This window comes from Dendrobates tinctorius, unplaced genomic scaffold (genome assembly GCF_039654945.1).
Source record: "Dendrobates tinctorius isolate UK_male_01 unplaced genomic scaffold, ASM3965494v1 ptg000160l, whole genome shotgun sequence".
NCBI classification, from domain to species: domain Eukaryota; kingdom Metazoa; phylum Chordata; class Amphibia; order Anura; family Dendrobatidae; genus Dendrobates; species Dendrobates tinctorius.
This window is the reverse complement of record NW_027361827.1, coordinates 23,136,926-23,155,666: the sequence shown is the minus strand read 5'-3', so window position 1 is coordinate 23,155,666 and position 18,741 is coordinate 23,136,926. Positions and strand designations below refer to the sequence as shown.

At 44.5% G+C, this 18,741-nt stretch overlaps 1 protein-coding gene across 2 annotated transcripts in view; it reads right to left on the bottom strand.

Moving 5' to 3' along the window:
- Positions 1 to 1,319: 1,319 nt before the first annotated feature.
- Positions 1,320 to 18,741, bottom strand: part of CORO2A (coronin 2A) — a 234,296-nt gene continuing 216,874 nt past the window's right edge. For both annotated transcript variants that reach the window (XM_073549712.1, XM_073549711.1), the window contains exons 9-12: positions 13,395 to 13,507; positions 13,085 to 13,175; positions 8,591 to 8,868; positions 1,320 to 1,882 (exon numbers count right to left, since the gene is read on the bottom strand). In XM_073549712.1, the coding sequence (XP_073405813.1) occupies positions 1,754 to 1,882; positions 8,591 to 8,868; positions 13,085 to 13,175; positions 13,395 to 13,507 (611 nt within the window). In that variant the 3' untranslated portion in view covers positions 1,320 to 1,753. The remainder of the gene's footprint in view (positions 1,883 to 8,590; positions 8,869 to 13,084; positions 13,176 to 13,394; positions 13,508 to 18,741) is intronic.

The window sequence follows — 18,741 nt, the reverse complement described above, 5'->3', positions numbered from 1 at the left end:
AAAAAATGTACTAAGAAACAGAAAAAAAATTCCAAGAGAGGTGAGATTGGGTAAAAAATGCTGAGATATAGTTTTAATGGTACCATATTTGGGTACATACAACACTTTGATATCTTTTTATTGTATTTTTGGGGGACATGCGGCAACAAAATAGTTCAATTTTAGCCTTCTGATTGTTTTCTCTTCATGGAGTGTACCTTATGGTTTAAATCATTTTTATATTTTGATAGATTGGACTTCTAAGGTCACAGTACTGCTGAATTTGCATATTTTTTATTTCCTTATTCTTAAATTGGGAAAAGGGGCTGCTTTAAACTTTTAGGCCTTTGCTTATTTTCTTTTTAAACTATCTTTTCTATTCTTTTCGCTATATTATTTTTAGCTCCCATTGATACCTTGAAGTATACTATACTATCTAGATACCCGAGACACCTTAAGTATTGCAGTATAAAATGAAAATCAAATCTCCTCTGAAGTCCAGCCTGCGGGTGGGTTTTACAAGGGTGCCAATATGGCAGACCTCTGGGTCTTCAGCAGGCTCCAATGGATACACATCAGCATCCAGGGGTCGCATCATAGGGGTATTGGGAAGGGGAAAAGAGGCAGACACGGCACTGAAAATGTAAATTCTATCAGAGATTGACCAGCGATTGAAGCGAATTCCATTTGCTGCTGTTCATAGTCAGGTTCTGGCTATATAACACAGCTGCCACAAATTGTGAGTGGAACAAGCTAAGTTCCTGAGCCTGCTCCTTAGGCCGGAGTCACACTACCGTAGAATACAGGCGAATGCTATGCGAGAAAACATCGCATAGCACTCGGACCAGTGTTAATCTATGGGGCAGCTCATATCACCAAAAGTTTTCTCAGGTGTACTCAACGTGTGTGTAAAATCGCACTGTGCTGCGATTGTACGCGTATATCGTCCTAGACAGTGCAAGCCTATGGGTGCGAGAAAAACTTGGACACCACACAGACCATCCGTCTAGCTTGCGACAAATACACACACATTTTCCTTATTTCAGTCCATTGAGGCATTAAATTCAATAGGGAAAATCAGTGAGAAATGTAAAGTCATTCGGATGCCATACGGATACATAAGTGCGAGAAAATCGCATCATCACATTGAAAGCGCATTACACACGGATGACCATATGGAGAACACTTTTGTGACTGTCGGCAGGGAGGCTCGGACAGACTAAAAATAAAAAACACAATTAGGCGTTACCATTCCCCCAGTTAATAAGGTGTATAACTACACAGTCTGCCCGATTAGTACTGAGTGTACCAATACAGACTTCTATAAAAAGATGGCAGTATTGATATTTCAATTGGAATACATGTATTTAAAAAGCAAACAAGTGAGGAGACCAGCAGGTCTGATTTAGATTTTTCATCAAGTAAAAGAATAGTCTATTCACCATCAGTTCTCCTATCATAGGAAATGGACCTTTACATATATTCATCTATTGACTTGCAAAGACCATCATGAATATGCATCACTGCATAGTTTTTTTTTTAAAACTTTGCATTACAGAGTATGTAAGAGCCTTCAATGAATCGACTCTGTGCCCTCTAGGGTTCAACAGCTAGGACTATATAATAAAAACAGGAGCAATAAATATTAGGTTCACTCTGTAGGCTTGCTACATATTGGTCAGAACTTTCTTTTTACATAAAAATAAAATGAATAGTAATGGTTCTGTGGAGGCATTCTTCAGGTTACATTCTGTAGGCTGTACGCTGGATAGAATTAATACAATGCGCTGTTTCGAACATTCTTGATTTCTAACTCGAGTTGCCGGATCTGAATATCCCTTTGGTTTAACTGATCACGTAACCTACGAATTTCTTCCTGCTGCTTGTAAAACATCTGCAACAACTGCAAAAAAAGACAAAAAAGTATCATGAGCACAATATCCAACTGTATAATCCATAGGAGTGACACAATGAAACACAAGGCAGGCAAGTAGAAAGTAAAGTCATTCGCTATTTATATGGTATGTCTGTGTTAAAGAAAGTCTGTCAACACCGCATGACTGTTCAAACCAAGTACAGACGCTCGTTGCATCACGGCGCGGCCAATCCTTTATATACACCTCTCACCTGCTTGTTTTTCATCCATCTCCACCGTTCTCTGACTCCAGGAAGCCAGAGTTGTCAATCAAAGAGGGGGGCTGGATAGAAAACAAGTAGGTAGGAAGGTGTGTGTAAATGTTCCGCCTCGCCGTGAAGCACCGAGAGGATTTAACTTGAACAATCTTTCTGTGCTGACAGTCCCTTTAAAAAGGAAAGGACAATAAAAAAAATCCCGTAATCCCAGAAGAAAAAAAGTAGAATATTGACACTTCATATTTACTGAAAAACAATTAAAAACATATTGAAAGGGAATTAGAAAGGTGGAATAAAAATTGAAAAAGGATTGTGCTTATTTATATCCTACTAAGTTGTGAGTTACCAACGTCTAAGTATAGTAAAGTGAAATACAGAGGCGTGGCACCAATTAACATTATTAGTATGTCTGATGTGTGTCACGATGACCCGTCCTGTGTGACTTGACCTGCAGGCCGGTAACTAAAACAACAAGACGCGGCACGTGATACTGTCCTGTGTTACACGGCCCGCAGGCCGGTAACTAAAACAACAAGACACGGGGAAAGGGGAAACAGTTACAACGGTGGGCCCTACGATAGGGAAAGGGGACGTGGAGACCTCCTGCACTCCCCTGACTCAGTGTCCCTAACGCTCCTAACGTTCCCTATGCCGGTTCCGCACCGGGCGCCAATCAGGAACCTGTCGCCCTAGCACACCCTACACCTATCCCTTGCTAGGGAGTTGGGTGGCGCAGGCACTGGCCCCACCGCTGTACTAATACACACTAAGGAAAAACACAAACAGGGAAACACCACTTAGCTTTACTCTGCTGCACTTGCTCCTGGCAACAGAGTCCACCACCAGAATGCAGCTCTACTCCTAAATCGCTGCCACAAAGCTCTGTCAGAGATACAAGGAAATCCCCTATGACTCCTTCCACACAAGGGCTAAGACAGTGCTGCAAGGAACGCTCTCTAGCTCCTTCCTCCACCAAGGATGGTTGAAATGAACACTATCACCAACACTGATTGCAACACCTGTGACTCTTTTGTAGAGAGCCAGAGCAATCACACCTGCATTATAATCATGTTCACTTAACTAAAGAAACAAGAGTGCAATGACGCTCACCACTACCGGGGGCAAACTTAGAACAAAAGACACCACAGTGCAATAATCCTAATGGCCACCGGGGGCAAAAACTAAACTTAAGCACAGCTTAAGAAAAAAAAAAGGTTACCTGTGCTTTTTATCAGTCCTGATCCAGCATGGATCATGGCAGTACCCTCCCCTTAATGAGGGGCCTCTGGACCCTCAAGACCGCACCTCATAGGGGAGCCACCCAGAGTTCACCCCAGCAACTACCTGCACGTCAGGTTGATGACAAACGAGCCCGCTGGTATTGGCAACGTTTCTGGAGGCACCACACATCTCCGAAGTGCTGACCTAAGGAACGAGTTGTGTATGTGTATGTTTGGTATGAGCTGGTAACACTCCACAACACACTTCCACTGGATGTTTTTTGGTGGCCACCCATACACGCTCGTTCACACACAGGTCCGGACCTGAACGTTTATTGCCACTCGTTCGTTTGTCATCATTTGGAGAACTCTTTCTGGGATTGACAATAGAGGCGTCCCCCTGTGTCACCACACTCACACCCCCGCACTTCACCAAGGGGTACACCCCCCTCCAACCCCTTCCACCACGAGGTCTGTTCCTCCCAGGGTTGGCCAATGGCGAGGGTTGAGACTTGCCCCTACTCTCCTGCAGCACATCTGCTGCTCTCACCGGAGAGGAAGGGGTCCGTTGAAGAGAGATGGCAGAGACTGTAGTTCTTAGGCAGCAGCCCTCACACGAGTTCCCCCTGATCACTTCCCTCGCCCACCAATCTATTACTGGGTTGTGTCTTTTCAGCCAAGGGAGGCCTAAAACAATAGGTACAGGCATTCCCTCCAAGACGTAGCATGACAAGGACTCCTCATGATGTCCTATACGCAGATGGATATTCTATACGACTAGGGTCAAGCTCCCCTGGCTCAGTGGAACAGAGTTTATGGCCTGGACGCTTATAGGCTGGGCTAGCGTCCTACACCTCAGACCATGAGTCTGGACAAAGCGAGCATCCACCAGACTGACTCCTGCTCTGCTGTCCACAAGCACCGGTATCACCTCCGGTACCACGCCAGCCAAGACCTCTGCTGACATGGTACCTTGGGAGGGCAAAATGGAGGAAATGTATACTCTCTGGTCACCTCCCTCCAAGTGACCAGGGGAATGTGGCTTCTCAGATGGCACAGATAATTTGGCGCGCAATGGGCAAGCCTTCAGGACATGACCAGTCTGCCCACAGTCTGCCACAGAATATCTCGCATGGGGATATTCTCCAGGTCTCTGTATTACTCTGAGTCTAAGAGCATTTGTGCTCGAAACGTGTACAGAGACCTGGAGAATATCCCCATGCGATGAACTTTGTTGCCGTTACTTGATCACAAGCAGCCATGAATGTATTTTAAACATGATACAATAAAAATCCTGGATTTTAAGTTTCTGGAGCTGGACCTTTCTTCCTCTTCTTGGAGTCATTATACGTCCTGGCAGAGACATGTCCGCGCTCAGAGCTTTTCAATAGTTCTTACGAACTTACAAGAGGTGAGCTGAAATTTATCTTTTTCAGTACAAACATGCCGACACCACTCCCCGAAACGTAGGCAGTTCCAAATACAAACTAGCTCCTCCTACTTGCATAGGTTCGTCAGGAGATTTGGCATGAACTGGGCAGGCTCTCATAAAATGGCCAGGCTTCCCACAGGAGAAGCATACCCCCCCACTACGACGAGCCGCAGACACCCCCTTTTTTGTATCAACAACACCGGGCTGTCTGGGTTCCTCCATCCGCAGTGGTGGGTCCTCCTCCCTAGCGAGGACATCAGGGGGCACTTTTTGTATATGTCTTTCCCTAAGGTGTCTATCCACCCGTATGGCAAGGGACATGGCGGCCTCAGGCGACCTGGGGGCGGCGTACTGCACCGGAGTATCCTGCAACTTTGGAGACAAATCCTGCACAAATTGACTCCTAAGTGCAGGGTCATTCCACTGAGTGTTAGTGGCCCATCTCCTAAACTCTGAGCAGTACTCCTCAGCAACCCGGGCTCCCTGTTTACACCTACGATTCGAGATTCTGCCAGGGCGACGCCATCAGGATCCCCATACACAAGCGCCAAAGCCGCAAAAAACTTGTCCACAGACACCAATGATGGAGAATCGTCTGGTAGGGAGAAGGCCCAGGATTGGGGATCCCCTTTAAGAAGGGACATAATGATTCCCACCCGTTGCTCTTCACTCCCTGATGAACGAGGGCGCAGCCTGAAATATAATTTACAGGCTTGTTGAAAGACCAAGAATTGATCTCTCCCTCCAGAAAATCTGTCAGGGAGGGATATCTTGGGCTCTGGTTGAGCCTGTCTCTGAACCAAGCCCCCAAAGCCCACCAACTGATGCAGTTGCTGCATCAACTCACCACGCAGCCCCCTAATCTCCTCAGTAAGGGTCTGCAGCATTTGGGCAAAGGTCTGAACTGGGTCCATGGCTCAGCAGAAAAAAAAATTATTGGTTGGTGATAATGTCACGATGACCAGTCCTGTGTGACGCGACCCGCAGGTCGGTAACTAAAACAACAAGACGCGGCACGTGATACTGTCCTGTGTGACACGGCCCGCAGGCCGGTAACTAAAACAACAAGACACGGGGAAAGGGGAAACCGTTACAACAGTGGGCCCTGCGATAGGGAAAGGGGACGTGGAGACCTCCTGCACTTTCCCTGAGTCAGTGTCCCAAACGCTCCTAACGTTCCCTATGCCCGTTCCGCACCGGGCGCCGAACAGGAACCTGTCGCCCTAGCACACCCTACACCTATCCCTTGCTAGGGAGCTGGGTGGCGCAGGCACTGGCCCCACCGCTGTACTAATACACACTAAGGAAAAACACAAACAGGGAAACACCACTTAGCTTTACTCTGGTGCACTTGCTCCTGGCAACAGAGTCCACCACCAGAATGCAGCTCTCCTCCTGAATCGCTGCCACAAAGCTCTGTCAGAGATACAAGGAAATCCCCTATGACTCCTTCCACACCAGGGCTAAGACAGTGCTGCAAGGAACGCTCTCCAGCTCCTTCCTCCACCAAGGATGGTTGAAATGAACACTATCACCAACACTGATTGCAACACCTGTGACTCTTTTATAGAGAGCCAGAGCAATCACACCTGCATCACCCCTGACGAAGGCTCCCGAAACGCGCATCGGGGCGGGTACCTGGTCCTTCCATCTGTCTGTGTGCACGGGCATTTAATAAGTAATGTAGGACATACTTATTTTCTGTGACATGACTCTGTGTAGTGCATCTAGATGGTATCACTGTTATACTGAGTGGGTTATGTCGCCATACTACACTTTGTATGTCTGACATAATATTCTTGTGTCTGTTTTTTTTTCCTTTCTTTTTGTCCCCCCTATTTGGGTTATATTTCAGTGACATGTGAGGACTTTGGTGCTTTTTTATGACAAGTTACCAGCTTATATACAATTTTTTATCTGTATTGTTCCTTGCCCTGTATCCTAATAAAGCAATTTTATCAATTGACCTTTTTGTTGTTAGGAAGTTTTTCTTTCTTCCTCCCCCCTGTATATGTCTGTTTGACAAATGGTCTCCTCCCAGTCCACAGCACCATGAGTATTATGGGGTTATTATTATTTTTTTGCTATTAGCGTATATTACATTTTATGCCCCATTGCATTAGCTATGTTGGTGTGTGCTACTTTCATCTTTTATAATAAAAATTGTTAGCAAACATAACTTTTTTTTTTCCTATACGGAATTTAGTAAGGCATTAAAGAGAGCTGAGAAGTATTTTTTTCCTTTTTTGACTGTATCTTCATTTTAACAAATGTATTGAAGATATAATTTTGGGGCACTTACTAATGTAAAAGTATTACAGGTTCTCCTCTTGCAATTGTTAAAGTATCTTGATCACAGACTGCACAGCTCCCCTGTTTTCAACACCGCAGTTTATGGAGGACCATGTGAACAGACCAGTCCATTAGCCGCCTCAAATTGAAAGTGTTTTTAATGGAAAGATAATACTATTAACCTGCAAATATACAGTTAATCTGCAGGTTAACAGCAGTATGAAGGTGTCCAACTGCTGTACTGAAAGCTTGGCTCCTGGGAGAAAATTATCTTTATTCCTCGCTGGAGCTGCTGGCTTTCAGTCATGCAGTTGTGGCAATGCGGCTACAGTCACTAATCACAGCACTGACAGCCGCGGCTCTAAGTATGCCCAAGCACTGACTGACAGCCGGCTTTGCACTGATGCATAGTAAACACCATAAAGAAATGAAGAGTTGCAAGTCTCAGAAAGTGACAACACAAAGTGTTATATGATGTTATCCATTAAAATATATAAACCCCCAAAAACCAATGGTGGAATTGTACTTTTTTCTTCATTTACTTCACTTTTTATTTGTAATTTTTTCACGATTTTTCAGTACATTATATAATAAAATGGATGGAGTCATTTAAAACCAAAACCTTCATATCGTCATCTCAATGGGGAAAAAAAGAAAAAAAAAAATAGCACAAAAATTAAATTGCATTTCAAAAAATGGCAGGGTATGAAAATTAAGAGAGCTTTCCAGATAAATTGATGACCTATGTTTTGCATAGGATATCAATATTAGATTGGTGGGGTCTGACACTAGGCTCTCCCATCAATCAGCTATTTTCAGTTCTGATGCTGAAGGACAGATGTGTACACTGTGTAGTGGTCATTCACGGGCAATACAGATAGTCTCCTTTTCACTTCAAGAAGAACTCACCTGCAACACCTGAGAACAGCACCTTACCAATGATCAGATCAGAGTTGTGTTATTCCAGCTCCAATCACTGTTTATATCACACCTGATTCTTTTTCTGAGGCAAAACATTTCTCTGCCTGTTTTTAAGCAATGTTTTACCTCACAAAAAGAATCAGATGCGATTCCTGTGCTGTAATGTCTGTATACTCTCTTTTGCCTCCTCCCCTGCCCAGGAGCTGTGGTATGATCAGACCATGTTCCTGCACGGTCAGACACAGACATTACACAGCACACAACAGGGGCACATTTATAAGATTATCTCAGCACAGGAATATTTTTTTAAAAAAAACATCCAAAAGTGGATTTTATTATTATTATTCAAAGATCTATTTATTAAAATGTGGATTAAAATTAACTTTGCTAGTTGGTAAACCCCTTTTAGGGTTATGAGTTGATAGAAACCCCAGCCCCTCATCCACACATAGCCTCCAAGTTACTACAGTGATACAGAGGCAGTTAAACTGCTAGGACTGAGGTCATCTCAGACTAAGGTTTAGCTATATATCACAGCTGGTACCCATTGTATACTAAGTCTGATGGTTTCTGAGCTCGCTCTATATTACTCCTTCATCCACGTGTACCATACCTCATTTTCAGTCTTTGGTGGTGGACACTCAAACAATTCTAATCCATTGGAGATTAGTGAGTTTCTAGATTCTTGCAATTTTCCTGGGGTCCTCCTCTTCCCTCTGTCTTCCCTTATGATTTCTGTTTTGTATTCTATTTCCCATAATGTCTTTTTGGGAGATTTTTCTTCATACATTTTCATTGGCTCTTTAGGAAGCAACTTGTCTTTGTCGTCAGAGGGTGCTATATAAGATTGTGTTGATTTTGATCCAGGTTTTAACGATATCAAAAGAGGACCTAAATGACAATTAATATGTGATCAATACAATGGCCTGTTTGAGCCACATGCCATAAAATTATAGTATCAACAAGTGCTCTTATCTGTTAAAAGGAATGTGTCAGCAAGAACTTGATTTAAACAGTTACTACATTTTTATATTAAATGTATTTTTTAAACATTTTTTGTTTTTATTTCTCATATCACAATCTGTATTAAAGAAGAAAAAAATCCCAAACCATGCAATTTTCACACTGGCCACTAGGCGTAATTCTAAATTAATGGGCCCTTATTCATTAAAGTGTTTTCGCCAAATTTCTGGCCCAGAACTTTGTTCAACTCCAGGTGGCGCACAAATCTTGAGACTTTGGTTTACCTTAACACCTACCTACACCGACTGGGGTAGGATTTGTGATGAAGCATACAGAGGAGCAAGCCATTTTTCCTATGTTCCAGATTCATTAAGAGGTGTGAACCCCTAATGAATCGGGAACGCTCCTTCACCAATACCATTGTGAACAATTCTTGATGAATTGGAGCCATACTTCCTTTTTGTTTTCGTCAAGAAATGGACATGGCTATTAGACTGACAGCAAGAGAATGACTCAGATCCTACTTTGCTGTATGCAATGAGCATGCTCTAATTTGGACAAAAGCCATTGTGAAGGGAGGGGGAGGAGGTGTGCTGTGACCAGCACTTATTAAGAATGGTGGATTCTTTGTTATCTTTTGTACATAGAAGTGTTCCATTCATTGTAATCATGTTCATGATGATTACTGGACTTCTTCTATTTTGCAAAGATCAAAAAGTGAGACACTAAAATTAGGCTTAGTGGCCAATTTGAAAATGTCACATTTTTTCCTTAAATATAGATTGTGATGTAAAATCAGAAATGTTAAAACATATGCCAAATATATGTATACAGTATATTCTACATAAAAATTGATGTAAAGGGAACTTGTCACGTTGGATAACGCTGCTAACCTGCAGGTTAATGGAGTTAGAAAGGTGCCCGGCCTCTTCACTGAGAGCACAGCTACTGTGAGAAAATGAACTTTATTCCTCCCTGAAGCCACCGACTTTCAGTCATACAAGTGTAACAGTACTGCTTCAGTCACCGCTCACGGCTATAAGTGCGCCCAGGCATTTTGACTGACAGCTGGCTCTGTGCATTAGTGTACAGCCAACTGTCACTCAAAGTGTGAAGGGGGTGCTTACAGCCGCTGCACATAGTGCTGTGAGTGTGACTGTAGCAGCGCTAGCATGCTTGTATGACTGAAAAGCCGACAGCTTTTCATAATGTAAAGGAGAAAATACCATATATAGTGAGTCAGCCCAAATGCTCACTGAGCATGGACTGATGGTAGTTTATAGTCAGCCTGATAACATACATACAAGTTAAATTGCAATATACAAGTACAGTCTGTCGCATTACCTTGCAGGTGAAATCAGGCAGAGTGGCGCCCACATCGACGCGCGTTTTGCTTGATTACCCTAGTAGAGGAGCGAGTGTTTGGGCTGACTCACAATATATGGCATTTTCTCCTTTACATTATGAAATATGTTTAGTCATATGTATTTTCTGTATAACTTCTGTTAGTGATCTCACCATATTAATAATTGTGAGTTTACCAGTCATTTTACCCCCCCTTTTTTTTTTTAGTAAGACAGCCATATTATTATTGAGTAGACTATTTCTCTCCACTACGATGTCCCCATTACATGTCATATATTGTCACCACACTAGTGTATCATTACACTCTTCTTGTGCCCCAAACATTGTGTCTTTGTACCTATGAGTTGACTATTTTTCCAATTATACTGTCTTTAGTTATCTCAGCCTGTCAACTGTGTGGGGTGTATATTTGTCAGTATGTGTGGCACCATTATTACCTTCCTTGAGATACATATTGTTAGGCATTGGGTTCCTGCAGCCTTGCATCCGGTGGTCTCCCATTCTCCACCGACCGCTCAAGAGCCTGCACAGCAATCTCGGTGTCCCAGACGCTCTGCTCAGACCAGTTCTGTAGGACTGGTTGTTGCTGCCACCTCTGGGTCAGCAATAGCAGCGCAGGCTGTCCTGCAGCAAGCCACTCCAGAGGCTAAGTCCTCTCGTCCCGCTACTGGGCATGCTCACGAGACGATCTTCCATTGGAGATCGGGAGTCACGTGCTCAGGTCCTTCTCCTGATCTGATTGGTCCATTTCAGAGATCTGGAAGGTCCCGGCAGCGCACGGCTTTAAAAGGCCCACATGGCCGCTCGACCATGCGCTAGTATAGACTCTTCTTGCTAGATGTGTTAATGGTGATGGATGTATGATTCTGGTGACTGACTTATTAAGATTCCCCTCCCTCTGATATTACACATGTGGATAGGGAACTATAGAAAGAGTCAGCGCCAGTCAGTGGCAAACCTTAGGCCACTGTGCACACCGCACCTCTACACTAGCGTCCGGTGGTGTCACGTCTCTCACGGCACTATCGCATAGTGGCTGTGTCTTCCTCCGCGCTGCATTCAGCAGCACTTGCCGGCGTCTGCAGTAGCGACGCTGCACGCACGGTAGGTCTAAACGGACACCGTCCCCTGTTTTGAGCCCATGTCCTGTGACCAGATACCGTGCGTGCAATTTTGCTGAGACCAGTGAGTCTAACAGGCTCGGTGTTTATGTTTAAGTTACAGCGCCTCTGTGAGTTAACAGAGTTCGCTCTGTGCACATCGGGTAGCGTTGAACCCGTGCGCATTATACCGCCATATAGCGCGTCTGCCATTGTCTAGCAGTGGTTTTAACACCTACTGCACGGTGGACCCCGGGCGGCAAACGCACTTTCCATTATTTAATATTTAGTGCGTTCCGCCGTCCCTAACACATGTTTAGTGTTATTCGAGGCTTAGTTTGTTGATTAACAGTAAAAGTTTGGTAACGACTATTCACTTGGAGTTTACATATTTACATATAAATTTGTATACTTTTTTTGCACTACTGATTACTGCACATGCTTATCACCTTGCAGGCATTATATATGCCCATCTATACCTACATCTTAAAGGTTATGTATTTTTATGATTATTCTTTTTTATGTAATTTTAACCCTGTGTGTACACCTGTCTCTTTCAGCCACCGCATACCCACTTGTATATTTAAATAAAGGTTTTGATATTTTCGCCATATTCTGTTTTACTGACCTTTTTGTTTTCAGAGTTCTTTGTAATTGTTGGTCTTCATGTCATTCCGATTGGGTTTGCATTTTATATCCTTGCAATACGTGTGCATTTATTACTTTATGTGGTACAGACAGACATGTATTTTATTGACTTCTAATGTACATACAGTACTTGTGTTTTTTATTAGTTTGTTAGCACAATGAGAGAAAAAAGGATGGCACTCACTGTTACCGAAAGTAGAAGTCTTTAATTCATGGATAAAAATGCATAGGCTTGAGAGCAATGCAGAGCGCGGGCAACGGCCGTTTCGCGCTCCTGCGCTTCAATGGGTCCTACTTTCGGTAACAGTGAGTGCCATCCTTTTTTCTCTCATTGTGCTATTGGACTTTGTATATTTTCTCAGGATTGAGCACCCGTTCCTTGGGGTATATGGCGTTCACATTGTGTGTGAGGGGTCTCTTTAAATTTGTCTAAGAGACCATGGTGGTGCAGCGGTGCCGAATCTGTTTTTTTTTTTGGGGATTTTATTAGCTTGTTTTTTTTTTGTTTAAAAATGACTAAATAAGATATGAACAGATACTTATGTGTAGCTATTTGCCTATGAAGGCTTTGTGTATTGTGTGCAGTGTGGCCTTTCACTAGTTTCGGATGTCCAAATATGAAAGGCCTGATAAGGAAGTATTCTTATAAATTATTACAGAGTATAGTCTGATTCGGGCTCTAAAGGGGGATAGAAATGGCACTCCGGCATCAGGCAGCTGCTCTCGGTGCTTGATGTAGATGTTCACGGGCTGATGATGTACTTAAATATTAAACATTATGGCACTTTAAAGCTTTCCTCACTGCTTAATTCCATTCCATTTACAAGTACTTTGTAGAATTTGAGCTACATCTGGATTTCAAAGACCAGACCAGTTTCATACATGCAGTTGGTTGCATATTCCTTCTGATAAGTGCTCAGAGGGACAACCTTTCCTACAGGCATTTTAAGAAGAAAAAAAAAGAAAAATGAAATCAAGTAAGTGCTTCAATAACAGCAAAAGCAATGTCTTTCAAGGTATCCCTGTCTGACCTCTATTAATTCCTCTCAGCCACTCATGTGCAGTAAGGGCTGGCTGGGTTCCAGCTGTCATTGGGTAAATGTCCTCCTGGTACGATTCCGACTGCAAGGCACAAAAGAAAAGGATGCAAAATTAACAGCCACATTAGCATGTGTGATAGAATACCATGATCTCTGATTGTGGGGATTCTGGGATAATAGGGAAGCAATATATGTCTAAGGGGAAATAAGGAACTGGCAATGTATACAAAGTATCGTGCAGATAAAAAAAAATCATGTTGGTCTTTTGGCTTACTATACCAAGAAGAAAAATTGCTCTTACCCTCCTAGGCACAATCATTGATACAGGTTCTATAAGTCCTTTAATTGTGACTAGTTTGTAAAATCTAAACACTTCGCAGGAGGAGACATCAACACCCCTTTTTGGCAAAACACCTATTAAATAAAAATATCTCGTTATATCAAAACGTAACATTTTTACATAAACAGAATATAATTGAGTTTTCTTATTGAAGCACTGAATGCACAGGAGAACATTGTTTCATTATATGGCATGTCATATACTAAGATGTAAGGTATTATTTAATGTATTTGCCACCATCGTGCTATCCAAAGCCACAGTGAAATGCAGTTTAATTGTTTCTGAGATTTACAGCGTAAGGGCTCATACTCACTGGCAAGAAATACGGACGAGTGCAATCCGATAAAATATCGGATTGCACTCGGACCAATGTTATTCAATAGGTGACATCTCATCTGTGATTTTTTTCTCAGACGAAATCGGACTGAGAAAAAAAAAAATCGCAGCATGCTGCGTATTACTGTGTATCTCGGACGAGACTCGCCAATGCAAGTCAATGGGTGCGAGAAAAAAAACGGACAGCACTCGCACCATGCGTATGCCGTCCGATTTATACGCACCGGTGTCCTTTGAAAAGCCGGCAATTCATATGCGGCTACTGTAAAATCACACTGGCAGCTCACAAAACACTAGATATATACACATAGAATACATTATATATATTGTGGGGAATAGATAGCCCAGTTGGGATCTTTGCTTTGGCACAAGTGTGTGGCTATGAAGTCACTTCAGCAGACTAGCAGGTTCCACATGAATATGGACACGGCATATTTATTGTGCACACTTGTTATTCAATGTTACACATGCCAAACATGAAATAAAACATCTAAGGCCGTCTGGCCACTAACTAATAGCAGGCTAACTACAAAATAAACCTATATAACAGCAAACAAGTCCATGTAATCTTACTGTGTCAGCTCCCAGCTCAGCAGATGAGAGAGCCTGAGAGATCCCAGCTCCCCCTGATCATATCAGCTGGACCAGTCAGGAAACCAAAACCTGGATTGAATTAGTGGAGGGGGAACTACCAGTCCTCCATGCTGATCACTAAGGAAACCAGGACTGGATTACAGTGAAATAAACTGGCTTTATCATCAGTACAGGGAGACATATGAAATGAAACGGGGAGAAATATACCTGTTTTCTAGTACCTCTCCCCTTGGCACCTCACACACCCCCCTCCTCTGTTCGAGCCCGTGGGGTCGGACTCGACGAGTCACCAAGCAGTGCGTTCTAGACAACGCATCTGCATTTCTGTGCGCTGTGCCCGCCCTGTGCTCAACGGAAAATTTAAAGCCTTGTAATGCTAAGAACCAGCGTGTCACCCGCGCATTGCCTTCTTTTGCCCGGGACATCCACGTTAGGGGCGAATGGTCCGTCACTAGCCTAAACTGGCGATCTAGTAAATAATAGCGCAAGGTGCACAGGGCCCATTTCAGAGCCAGGGCTTCCCGCTCAACTACACTGTAGTTCTTTTCTGCTCTCGTAAGCTTTCTGCTTAGATAGGCCACTGGGTGTTCCTCGCCATTTACTTCTTGAGACAAAACCGCGCCGAGGCCCACCCCAGAGGCGTCCGTTTGGACAATAAACTCCCGTTTAAAGTTTGGTGCAACCAACCCTGGTTGGTCACAGAGGACTGTTTTCAATCACTGAAAGGCCTCCTCTGCTTCTGCGTTCCACTTTATTGTGACAGATTTTGACCCCTTAGTAAGATCTGTGAGAGGAGCTGCGATGGTCGCAAAATGTTTGATGAACCGCCTATAATAACCAACGATCCCTAAAAAAGCTCCAACCTGTTTTTTGGTTACCGGTCGTGGCCAATTTTGAATAGCATCCACTTTATTGGCTTGAGGCTTCACAACGCCTCTCCCTATGCTATATCCCAGATAGCGAGCCCCTTCCAATCCCAACGTACATTTCTTGGGATTGGCAGTCAACCCAGCTGTTTTTAGGGAGTCTAAGACGGCTTGTACTTTTGATAAATGCGTGTCCCAGTCATCGCTAAAGATAATGATGTCGTCCAAGTATGCGGACGCATACTGGCCAAGGGGTTTTAGGACAATATCCATGAGACGTTGGAAGGTGGCTGCGGCACCATGCAACCCAAATGGCATATCGCGGTACTGGAATAATCCCTGGGGCGTAACAAAGGCAGTTTTCTCTTTGGCTGATTCCGTGAGGGGAATCTGCCAATAACCTTTTGTTAAGTCAATAGTGGATATGTACCTGGCCGAACCCAGTCTCTCTATCGGTTCATCGACTCTTGGCATTGGGTAGGCATCGAATTTCGATACTTCATTTACTTTCCGAAAATCGTTACAAAATCGGATAGTCCCATCGGGTTTGGGCACCAGTACGATAGGGCTAGCCCAATCACTCCGGGACTCCTCAATGACCCCGAGCTCTAACATCTTCTTCACTTCCTGGGCAATGGCTTGTCTCCGAGCCTCCGGAATTCGATATGGTTTTAGCCGTACCAGCGCCTGTGGATCAGTAACAATGTCATGTTTAATTAGGTGAGTCCGGCCAGGAAGTTCCGAGAAAACATCTGCGTTCCTCTGTATGAATTCCCTGGTCTCTCGCTTTTGGCTTTCAGATAGCGTGTCTGCAATACCTACTTCTGGCGGAGCTACCTGGGGGTACTTTACCTTAGAAGGTGGTGCCCCTTGAGGCCCATCCTCAAGGGCAGCTCCTGCCACCAGACTCTCCCTGTCCCGCCAGGCCTTAAGCAAGTTTATGTGGTATATTTGTTCGGGCTTTCTCTTGTCTGGTTGGTGTATCTTATAATTTACTTCACCTATTCGTTCCAGCACTTCGTATGGTCCCTGCCATTTTGCAAGAAATTTATTTTCTACGGTAGGTACCAATACCAACACCCTGTCTCCGGGTTGAAAGACTCGTGTTTTAGCCGCTCGGTTGTATACCGTGCTTTGGGCATGTTGTGCGCGCTCTAAACACTCTTTAACTATTGGCATAACTGCTGCAATTCGGTCCTGCATAAGTGTTATGTGTTCAATTACACTGCGATAAGGAGTCACCTCTTGTTCCCAAGTCTCCTTGGCAATATCTAACAGGCCTCTAGGACACCGCCCATAAACCAACTCAAAAGGTGAAAAGCCTGTGGAGGATTGGGGTACCTCACGTATAGCGAACAGGAGGTATGGTAGTAGGGCATCCCAATCTCTCCTGTCCTTATCCACCACCCTTTTCAACATTCCCTTTAGGGTTTTGTTAAAGCGCTCCACCAAACCGTCAGTCTGAGGGTGATATACTGAGGTACGCAAATGGGAGATTTTTAGTAGTTTACATAAATCCTTAAATATACGAGACATAAAGGGGGTCCCTTGATCCGTAAGTATCTCTTTCGGAATGCCGGTGCGGGAAAACATATTAACCAGCTCCTTTGAAATTAATTTCGCATTGGCATTCCGCAAGGGCACTGCTTCGGGATAACGCGTGGCATAATCCAATACTACCAAAATGTACTGATGACCCCTGGCAGATTTAACTAACGGACCGACTATATCCATTGCTATCCTCTCGAAGGGCACCTCTATTATTGGTAAGGGCACTAAGGGGCTTCTAAAATGTGACATAGGCGCGGTCAATTGACACGTAGGACATGACCGACAGTACTGGGTCACGTCTCCCACTAGACCCGGCCAAAAGAAACGTTGCAGAATACGGTGTTTTGTCTTTTCTACCGCCAGGTGTCCTCCCAAGGGATGTTTATGTGCCAACTCCAAAACTACCTGGTGAAAGGACTTAGGTACCACTAGTTGTTCTACCACCACTCCTCGCACCTTGTCTATGTGATACAGCATATCCTGCTGTACCGCCATGTGTGGGAACTCATTTTGAGCCCCTGGGTACAATGGTCTTCCCTCGGAGACCTTTACGTTTTCCCACGCCCTTGCTAGAGTAGGATCCTGGTGCTGAGCGGTCCCGAACTTACCACGGGCCACCTCAAGATCAGGCATTTCTAAAACATCCTCTAGCTGGTCTTCCTCGCCTGCATACACAGCCAGAGGAGAGTCCGCAGATTCTAGTACTTCCTCTGAGATGGGTTCTCCGTCGTCTTGCTGCAATGGTTCAGGGGCTAGCTCCGGAGTACCGTCTTCAACTAGAGGGTTCATGCCACTTTTGAAGTTCCACAAGTCCCAAAATAAGGGAAAGTCTCTCCCCAGGATTACACTGTGTCCCATAGACTTTATGACTGCCGCCTGATGTCTTTTGGTCCCTACTGGCGTGGCAAGAGTAACCCAGGCAGTGGGGTAGTTCTTAGTATCCCCATGGATGCAACTAATGCACACGGTTAAGTTCGTTAGGGGGCTAGAGTCCACCAAACTGGCATGTACCAAAGTTACTTGACTGCCGGAATCCAAGACGGCATTCACACTATAACCGTCAACCTCGACGTGGCATACGTGTTGTTCATTTCCCGTGAGGGTCTCCGCCACACAGACTGACTGCACATATAATGAAAGACGCCTCATAGCTTTACAGTCCATTGGCTCTGTAGTCATGGGGCAGTTAGCTGCTACATGGCCAAGCCCGCGACATCGCCAACATTGTATAGGCCCTTGTCTCCTCGATGGAGATCCCAGATGAGGTCTGCTGGCTTGATGTGAGCCCATAGCACCTCCGTAGTCCTTTGTAGGTCTGCTACCCTTCATTGTGACGTTCTCTTCTTTTGAAGATGAAGTAGGTTTCGCAGGACTCTCCAGCGATTTCTTGGGGAGCCAGTGGGGTGCTAACGTCCCTTGGAGTAGGCTTTCAGAAGCATTGTAGCGTTCGACCATATTCACCATCTGGTCAGCGGTAGTTGGGTCACCCTGTCCAACCCACCTCTGGATCTTAGCGGGTAAGGACCGCAGGTACTTGTGTAGAACAACACGCTCCACCATCTGTGCGGACGTCAAAGCCTCTGGTTGCAGCCATTTTTTTGCTAGATGGATGAGATCATGCATTTGTGAGCGGGCTGGCTGATGCTCCACAAAATTCCATAAATGCACCCTCTGTGCACGTACATACGTGTTTACTCCCAGCCTTGCCAGGATTTCGCCTTTGAGTTTGATATAGTCCATAGCATCCGCTCCACTCAGATCGTAATAGGCCTTTTGTGGATCTCCGCTTAGAAATGGAGCGACTACCTCAGCCCATCTGTCCAGCGGTAAGTGCTCACGTTCTGCAATACGTTCGAACACGGTGAGGTATGCTTCCACATCATCATCTGCGGTCATTTTAAGCAAAGTCTTCTGTACGGCTTTCTGCGCGCTAGCAGCGCTTTGTGCACGGTCTCCCTCAT